At 38.6% G+C, this 10,316-nt stretch overlaps 1 protein-coding gene and 1 pseudogene across 1 annotated transcript in view; one reads left to right on the top strand and one right to left on the bottom strand.

The window, feature by feature from the left end:
• The window catches only part of arhgap17b (Rho GTPase activating protein 17b), a 23,339-nt gene extending 14,656 nt beyond the window's left edge, over positions 1 to 8,683 (bottom strand). Inside the window, 2 exon segments of the mRNA XM_032536738.1 lie at positions 3,723 to 3,762; positions 8,287 to 8,683. Coding sequence (XP_032392629.1) covers positions 3,723 to 3,762; positions 8,287 to 8,339 — 93 coding nt within the window. The 5' untranslated portion in view covers positions 8,340 to 8,683.
• A 1,501-nt stretch (positions 8,684 to 10,184) lies between these two features.
• Positions 10,185 to 10,316, top strand: part of LOC116703199 (aquaporin-8-like) — a 2,238-nt pseudogene continuing 2,106 nt past the window's right edge.

Here is a 10,316-nt window from a genome sequence, read left to right on the forward strand (position 1 = left end):
TATATGGTTTTCAGTCTCTGCTTGCAGTTTTATGACTATGTGACAATAACTGCTCTGAAGTCTCAGATCTCTGCTTGTTGATTTCCATACATTACTGAAATGAACTGTAGCCAGTGGCAGTATAGTTTAAATAGTCTAATAACTAATGATTTTGGAAATGCAGTAATGTAAAGTATACAAACATTACGGTTAACCTGCTAAAGTGTGCAAAACACTAGTATAGTTTTAAAGCCAATTCATTTAATGTAATGTGTTGCTTGTTTGAAATATCATTTAAGTATCCACTTCCTCTTCCTGTTTGAGTGTAAACATCTAGCTGTCTCACTACAGCCCCTTGCTTGCTGTCTCTTCTTCCTTTAATTTTATTCTTGCTGATTCTCTGTTCTCTTTACAACATGTTGTGCTCTCCCTCACACACATACTTTTCCTCCACCCTCTCCCATTACTCTCGTCTCCCTCTTTCCTGCAGCTGTTGCTCGATGCCAGACCACAGCTGGATTTGGCTTCCTTGCCTGGACCCAATTGATTCGCTCACCATTCAGCCGATCCCCAGCTCTGATTAATGCATGGACGTTTAGCTCCATCTGGTGACAGACCGACTGGATCCAGACCTCAAACTCTCGGTGCCAAGATGGAAAAAAAGAGGCCAGAGTGACTTCAGTGTGGGCGCAGACTGGATACAATGGGTGATTGCATTGTCTCTGCCGAGTTTTTCATGAGTGTATAGAAATGCTTTGCACCATTTACATTTGACAAGTCTCAAAGTTGAACTATCCTTCTCTGTTAATTGTCTACTTCTTTTTACCTATGGCGTTAAAATGCATTATGAAGTACTGGTATAGAGTAATTAATGGAAAAATACTCCTATAACCTTATTTGAAATTGGGAAAAAAAATAATTTGGAAAATAGTAATAAATTGCAATATATCGCAGAATATTGCAATGTGTCAAATCGCAATAATATTATAACACACACACACACACACACACACACACAACCACACACACCACACCACACACACCACACCACACACACACACACACACACACACACACACACACACACACACACACACACGTCGAGTTGAGGAGGAAAAAAAATAAAATGCAGGAAAACTCCCTGATCATGGCCCAGACAAGCACGCACACACACAGTCCCTGAGGCCTGCCTCTCTAGTTATGGAGCTATCCAAAGGTTTACAGGATAGTTACTGCCATCTTTTTTTTTCCAGACAGCAATAAGAATAGTGAGCAGGGCTAGTTGACGACCTCTGACCTGCCACAGCAAAATTAATGTCCAGTGAGTCACCGAGGAACCCGCGAGGATGGATACAGTTTTGTTTTCTGGCTTGGAGCTGCTTTGGCAGACTGGATAACTGGTGAACCGATGGCTGATCTTGTTGGCAGTATGACTGGTTAGCTAATCACAGAGTAGAAACAGGATCTCCAAATAGTCATGTTTGCTTGAAGAAATAGTTTGACTCGCTTATTCTCTTTCTAGTCTAGAGTTAGATGAGAAAAATCAAATATCACAATATTTTTAACTAAATACACCAATGTCCATATTGTAGCAAATATTAGATTAACTGAAACCACTTTACTGTAATGCTGCCATTAAACCCAGGAAACTATAACATGTGTCATATCACGATAATGAAGTTACAAAGCTAATCTAGCTGTTTCCCTCTGTTTCCAGTTTTTGTGCAAATCTAAGCTAACCAATTCCAACATATGAGAGCAATATGGATCTTCTCATCTAAAACTCGGCAAGAAAGCAAATAAGCGTGTTCCCAAAATGACAAGCCGGTTCTCAACGACAAGGAAAACTAAGGCTGTAGTTGTTTGTTGAGCCCACTCGCTGGTTAGCTGACAGATACCTGCTAACATACAGTATCAGATGTGAATATGCTCCAGTACCCACAACAGCAGCCCATTTTGTATCTCAATCAAATACTAAGCTATGGGACCAGCTCCAGCCTGACTCTCTACACTCTATGTGAGAACCTCCTCAACTCTTCCATTGAGGCAGGACATGTCTAAACAAGACAAATGCCTTGGCCAAAGGACTATGGAAAAAATGGAAAAGAAAAGACTATTACTACGACACCATGGAAATCATAGTGTCAAATTTCAAGTTGGACAGTTCAAGGAAGGGGTTGTGGGAGCGAGTTGGGGAGGGGGAAAGGAAAAAACTAATCATTCTCTGCTCATGTTTGGAAGGAGGGAAACAACTTTCCCAGCTATTGTGATTCAATTTAAATGCGGACACTGATTCACAGCTCTACGAATCAGTAAACTGTGAGCTATACATTTATTTATGAACATGACATTAATCAGAGTATAGATTCTGACTTGGAGCTCAAGTTGTTATGCTAAAAGACAGCCAAGCCACTTCAACTATGCTGACCGCTTGACAATCACATTCCTCACTGAGAGCTGGAGCTAAAGGAATGTCTAACGCAGCACAAAGCTCCTGTCGTTCAGGTCGAGGACCAAAGACGAGAGAAGCATTCTCTGGAAGGGTTGGGTCGGTTTGTGCGCTGTGGTTTTGGGACAATGGTGTATAACTAAATTTAACTATTACCGCTGTTGAAAAGCAAAAAAAAGCCTTAACTGTCTTGACTAAAGCAATACAACTACATGCATTTTTTTCAGACATAATCTGTGTGCTCATCACCAAGTGTTTGTGTTGTGTGTTATTGTGTGTGCAAACCACATGGGGTTCATAGTTCACTGGTGCATGTCATAAAACATGGACTTCCATGACTGAATGAGAGGGTTCACTTTTTCTTTCACAAAAGCTTCATTCTACTGTAAACATGCTCTGCTTTTCTTAGGTTACTTGTATTTCTTTACACTCTTTTCCTAGCAGTGAGCTCAGCTCGTATAGTTTCAGGAGTCAAAGTACTCCCATCCCCCTAGCGAGTGCACACACAGACAGAGAGAGAGAGAGAGAGAGAGAGAGAGAGAGAGAGAGAGAGAGCTGAGAGGGTAGAGAGAGAAAACCTCCCCAGTAATGTTTTAATGCCAGTAGTTGTACTCTAAGACTGCAGAGAAACTTGGCATCAACAAGCTGCTCAAGCATGATGGCTTTACCAGAGCTTGTGAGGAGAACTTGTAAGCCTTTTGATAACTTCCGCATTTTACTCTTCCAGAAAACGACTTCTTAAGAAGCCGTTTTTACACAGAGCAGTGCGTATCCCAATATTTTCCGTGGCAATACTGTATCACTACACAAACGCAAACTACTGATCTATTTTTATTATATATGTGTTGGTCAGTTTGTCTGCTTGACAATCCTATTTTTCAGCAACAAAATTGAAGTGAGATGAACAAACAGAGATTGTTAGATAAAACAGATGTTGACAAAGTTTTCTTTTGGGGACATTATTTGAAACTGGAAAAAAGGTAATCAATTATTTTTCAAAACGCAATAATATTGTATTGTAACAATATTGATGTGAGGACTCTGGTGATTCCCACCCCTACGTGCTATCGGCCAGTAAGCTAGGCTGTGTCTGTTTTTTTATTTTTTATTTGGACGTGCGCAAGTGGACAGGGGGAGAAAGAAAAAATACTCGGGGAATAGCCAATCCTGCTTTTGATTTCGATAGTCAAAACCGAAAGCCCATTTTTCGTTGATTTCCATTCTTTAATAGTGACACCCCTACCCCTGACAGTTGTATATGAACAGTGACGGAGAAGAAGAATGTCATATTCACCTGTAGGAGGTCATCCTTTAGCACCTCAGTTTTCTCAGCCCTGTTGAGGGAAACACAAATATGAAGCCAAAGGTTAAATACTGACAATACATTTTGAAATACAAACACAGACAGAAAAACACACCTTCAACATCGAGAGATAAGATATAATACATCAACACCCAAACCATATAATGCAAATATCAATGCAATGCAGATAGGGGTGCACCTGTCCTATGGTAGGGAATTGTAATTAAATGCATATTAAACAGATCTGCAAAGATTAAATCAATTAGTTGTCAACAATTACATTTATCAGCAACTATTTTGAGTAATTTCTTATGTAAAAAAATATCAAATTCTCCGACTTCAGCTTCTTAAATGTGAATATTTTCTAGTTTCTTCTTCTATGACAGTAAACAGAATATTTTTGAGTTATGGACAAACCAAGACATCTGAGGACGTAAGAATGGACTTAGGAAACCACTGTACAACATCTTTTTGGCATTTTATAGACCAAACAAGTAATTGATTAATCAAGAAAATAATCAACAGATAATCAACAATGAAAATTATTGTTAGTTGCAGCCCTAGTTTTGAATGTGTATTTTGAACTTGTCTCAAACTCTACTCTAATGGATCATCATTTAAAAAATACATGACCTAACTTGCGGTTTAAACTCAGATAAACCGATGAGCACACAGCAAACCAGACTATCAAACAAAAACAGAAGAGCACTTCCAGCCCAATCTGTCTGCAGTTGTGCCTGCAGCAAAGTTACACAGCTCATACTATGCTTAAATCCACAATAAAATGTTGTCACATGATAGACCTGCAAACAATGAGAAATATAATTTCTGCACACATGTACAAGCCCATCACCACTTGTGCCTGTGGCTTTTTTCCATGATGGACCTGTTGAATTCCTCCCCCGTGCCCAAACACAAACTTCCTCTTGTGTCATCTTCACCTTATTTGTTATGGCAACAAGGAGAGGTGTGTGTGTGTGTGTGTGTGTGTATATTTGTGTAGGAGTTGCCAAGTGGCTTGTTGATGTCTGAAACACACTGAACACATTGCACATTGTAGCAAGCAGAGTCTGCAGAAAACAGGACAGAATCATTCCAAATTGCTTGGACCTCAAAAGATATTTCCACCCATTTTGGAATGTTGCTGAGCTTGTGAGACCAGCAAACGAGCTCATTGCTCACCCTGTCGATATCTAACAAATACACAGACCACACAGGTATTACATCCACACACCAAATCCCTGAAGACCTCTTCTCCCTCCTCTACCAGAGCCGACCCACACTATAGATTTAAATCTCACAGGGATCAATTAACCCTCTCCCACACAAGAGCAATTACCTAATACTGCTGTAAACTACACCCTACAGATACAGGCTTACCTCACTAATGCCTGAAATATCCTCACCATTTTCTTGAAAACGCCTTTGGCTAGTGCACACTGTTGCCAGCTCATACAATGAGTAGCAATCTTTTAACTGGTCAAAGATTCGTTTTGACAGTTTTTCATTGTATGTGATCAGTAATTTGCTGTTTAGCACGCAGTATAAGTACTGACAATCATGCTGCAATGAGGGCATTAAGTGTCTGATAATAATTTTTAAAGACTCTCAAATGTAAATATTGTAGTAGTAGTAGTAGTAGTAGTAGTATTGTATTATTGCTCACTTTTACTCAAAACATGCAACCGGCAACATAGGATTCCATTCACTATGCTAAGCTAACTAGCAGTGGCGCTGCCGGTGTTGTAATGGACTAAAACAATGCATGCACTGAGACCAAAAATGCGATGGCCCACCTTGCTACAGCTAGGGGAGACTGTGATAGGCCCTATTTCAACAAATGGTGGCGTGTTCCTTTAACATTGTGAAATGTTCAAGTTGCAGTTCTTGTTTTGAAGAAAATATCGATACTCTCAGTATCTACTGTAGCTTCTTGAATTGATGTCTTGACTCTTGATATATAACAAAACTGCTTTTTATGCTAATTTCTTCAACATACACGTCTTGTCATGAGCAACAGAGATTTTTCAGGTAAAGAGGAAACTCATAAAATATGTTTAAAACAGATTGTATGTACACCGGTATATAAAATGGGAACAAACAAATTACTTTCATGGAACACTAATGCAGGCAGCCAATATCTACTTTCATACAATAAAGTTACTGCTTGTTACTGTTACTTTACTTTAGCAGTTGAACAAAGGTTGAGATGTACTATATACGTATACATACACACACATATATGTGTGTGTGTGTGTGTGTGTGTGTGCGCGCGTTAGGCCATTAGATACAATCTGCAGCCAGAATACCTACACACTGATCCACATGATTGTATTACACATTAGGCTTTAGTGGCTTTTGAAGGAAAAGCTACATGAGAAATCTTTAGATGCCTATCAATATTGAATCAGCATTGATTTGACAAGAGTGCAGCTTAGCTCTGGCCAGCAACTATTGTTCTAAGAATAGACTCACACAATGCTGGAGCCCGGACCCTCAAAGAAAACTTTGAGCAAAACAACACAGAAAGGCAGAAAAAGTAGAAACAGTAACAGTTTGTTGTAAAATTTAAAAAAACAAAACGTTTGATTACTATGCCACTGGGACAATTCATCACCCACAGAGTAATAACAGTAAAATCTTGTTTATTCATGTATTATATACGTTTTGTTAAAAGTGCTCTGTGTAAGCTTATCTCTCCAAAGTGCTCCAGAAGTATGCAGGGAATCATAAACACTGCAATCTTAAACCACACTGCAACAACTACATGTAGATCAAACTGCTTCCTCTTTTGTAAAAAAACACCCCTGTGTGGCTGTGTAACATCCCCAACCCTCCGTTGTGTCCCCGTCAACACAACCATGGAAATGCTTACTCCACAAAACCCTCCGTGCCTGGCCCTTCCTATGCCAAACAGAGAACCACATCATCACAAACCATCATGGGAGACACAAATTCACTGGTTTGTGAAATAAAGAAAAGGTCATCCGAGGGCTATTGTGGCGATCAAAAACCTATAGTTAATAATGCTTTCATATGTGGAAAAAGATTACTTTTTATAGTTCACGATAAAAGGTATCCTGAGTGGTGGAGGGGATGTGGTTGAGAATAAATCCATCAGGTTTAGGCAAAATATTCAGTCTCAAAAATCAAAAGGAGCAGCTTTATGGTGATATAAATGTATACTTTGTCTTTAAGTGTGTGTAATCAAACTGATGTAGAGCAGCAACGATTTGTAGATAAATGGATAAGATGTTCAACAGTAAAATAGTCGGCAACTTTTCGACTATTAAAATCAATTAGTTGTTTTGGTCATAAAGAAAAAATTGGAATAGCCTATTTAAGTAAACTAAATATCTTTGGTTTTGTGACTTTCGGTCAAATGTATCTGAGAAAACCAAGGCCAGTGACTACAGGCTTGGAAAGTCCTTTTGACGACACATTACGAGGATCATCTGCAGACACCATTAATGCAGTAATAACTGGAGTCTTAATGGTGGCTGCTGATAGACAACAGGGCTTGAAACCCCTGTAGGGACAGAGATGAAGGGAGAGGAGAGGAGTAGATGGTATAGATATTGTGTGTGTGTGTGTGTGTGTGTGTGTGTGTGTGTGTGTGTGTGTGTGTTTGTGTTTAAACTCACTGCCAGTATTACCACACATCAGGAAACATGTGTTTGTGTGCACACCCTTTCCTACAACTGCAGAAATAACAGTATGATCTTATGTAGACCTCTACTGAAGTGAAAGCTGGAGACTTTACAGGGGCCCAAAGCGGATGAGAGCCTGCAGGGCTAAACAGTATTTCTTCTGCAAGCCCAGAACTGCTACCTCCAGGTATAAGATATTTACAGAGGAAATTAAATTAATCTTATTAGAACAACTAATTGGAAACTATAAATATCAATTAATCCCCTTTGCAATTCCATCAAGCAACAATTACAAATATTTCCTAGTTCTAGCATCCACATTGAGGGAATGTGCAGCTTTTCTCAGTTGTATTGAATTCTTAAAATAGATTTGTTTGTGTACGTTCATCTTGGGCTCACAGAATGTATGATGAGCATTTTACTACTTTCTTTGCATTTCACAAAATGATTAATCAATAATGGAAATAATCATCAACAGCCCTAAATCTAAAGTCACTGACTTATTATTATTATAATTATTATTATTATTATTATATCCTTATGATATCACAGACACACAATAAGCCCCACATAAATAGGAGGAGAATATTAATACTTAATTAAACGACACCTGGAAAACCTTTCACTTTTTTTGAAACTCCTTGTTTTGTCTTAAAAAAAATCAAGTTAATGTGACATGTGGACAAGTGTAGTTTCTTTTTGACATTACTCAACTTCAAACAGATGCTTTACTTTCCTCAAACTTAAACTATGTTACGCACAAAACTTGGCCCAGCCCAGCCCAGCCCAGCCCTTCCGCCAAGACAGATGATAACACTAGATATTGACAAACTATGAGAAACAACAGTGTTGGCCTGCCAGAATATCAACTTGAAATAATGCATGTTGTTAAAACACACACTCACCTTCCAACTGTCTGGTTGGCAAGTTGCTTCATGCGATTAAACTGTTTCTTCATGTTTTTTTCTTGTGTGTCTCCTGCAAGTGTGTAAAGGTTAGCAGCACCTCGGAGCGCTGTCGTTCCTCCACCGTGGATCTAAAAGTTGCGCTACGTCGCAGCCATTGTGGCTGAAAGGGCTGCGCTCCGACCACTTTTACGCACTATAACTGGATGATTTTACGGATTGAACTTGGTAACATTTGGCTGTCGGTAGAGACGCAAAGAAGTTAGTTTAAACAACTCATGACAAGCTGCTGGATCCCCACTGACACGAGTATCCGACTTCCTATTAAACTAGTTTGGGCGCAACCAGTGCGGCTGGTAGGAAGGAGGAAGTGCCTTTACTTCCCTACTGTATGCTGCATGGCCCAATGGTGACATGTGATACCTTTGCAAGAAAAAAAGGAAAAAAGCATTGACTCAGCTATTGGTCTGTCATAGACATGTCGAAGTCAGGTTTTCAATAGAAAACATATAAAAGTGTTAAAATAAGCTGATTATAAAAAATTATTTCCTAAGTAATGGGACAAATTGGAGAAACATGACCAACCAGCTACCAGCTACAATTTACCAAAAAAGAAAGAAAAAAGTTACATTAGTTGCATTTACTCCACTGTTCCAGTGTCAGTCTGGGTCATCTCAGAGATGGCTAAACACATCCGTGTAATTTGTTTCACCCTCCGGACTGATTGGAGATCAGTTAAATTCAATCATTAAACACCGCATCAGCACTCTAGTGTTAAGAGTCATCTGCTGCCATCTTGTGGCTGTTGTTCTATATTATGACAGACGCCTCTAAAATCAATCTGTGGTTAATTTCTCTTTTTTTCTGTTTTCTAATCATTGTTTTTCTTCTTTATTTCAACATAATTTCACTATAATGCTTTTTACTATCATATTGAAATGCTTAAACCTAACTGATGATTCACAATCATCTTAGATTTGTGCTGTCACCCAAATAAAATCATTATCAGAAAGGTTTATTGCCATAATGAGCACACAAATGTGGAATTTGCCTTGGAGAAAGGTGCATACATAAACAACCTTGTTACAGGGTTTATGACATTCAGGCTCATATAGCTCAAAAGCATACCTTTTCAGACAAAGGGCACACCTTATCGGCTTAACATAGCCTATATTACGAGGTCAATATTAAATGGGACCTATGAACTGTTTGTCATGGGACTGAGGGTGACTTTATGATCCCAATAAATGGAGGAAACGTACGGTGTCTGCATTCTTAACTTTTCTGAAAGTACTATAACTCCTTTGTTGACGTTTCAGAACAACTAGTGGCAAAGTTTCACATTTCTCAAATCAAGTGAGGATTCAAAGCCACACAAAACAGCTTCCATAGAGAATATACTCTAGTGATTGAGTTAGGCTTGATTAGTATGGAGCTAGAACAGTGACAGTAACCTGTGATATTGAAAACAAAATTTGGCATTGAAACAAAAAATATCAGCAATGAAAATTGTTGAACTGATATATAAAATACAAACATCAAAAAGTAATTATCTCACAATCCTATGATATTATCTCACTTTGACATTTTTTCGCATTATGGTGGATATTTTTTCTTGATGTCTGTGTCTTTTCAGTGACAGTTTTTTTTTTTTTTTTAAGCTGTATGGAGGTTCCTATGGAGGTGCAGTTTCTCGCCAGCAGCCTATGTAAATTACCCGTAAACCACGCCCTCTTTGTCCCTCCCCTCAGGCCCCTCCTCCCTACGTCAAAACAGTGACAGAAAGTTGAAACTGAAAACCAGTGACATTGTAAAAATCTTGACAGTGTAAAAAAAAAGATCCAGACATCAAGAAAAAATGTAGATTGACATTGAAAAACCTACCATAATGCGAAAAAATGTCAAAGTGAGATAATATCATAAGATTGTGAGATTATTACTTTTCGATGTTTGTATTTTATATATCAGTTCAACAATTTTCAGTGCTGATATTTGATGTTTCAATGCCAAATTTTGTTTTCAATACCACA

The sequence above is a fragment of the Etheostoma spectabile genome, chromosome 15 (genome assembly GCF_008692095.1).
Source record: "Etheostoma spectabile isolate EspeVRDwgs_2016 chromosome 15, UIUC_Espe_1.0, whole genome shotgun sequence".
Lineage (NCBI taxonomy): Eukaryota > Metazoa > Chordata > Actinopteri > Perciformes > Percidae > Etheostoma > Etheostoma spectabile.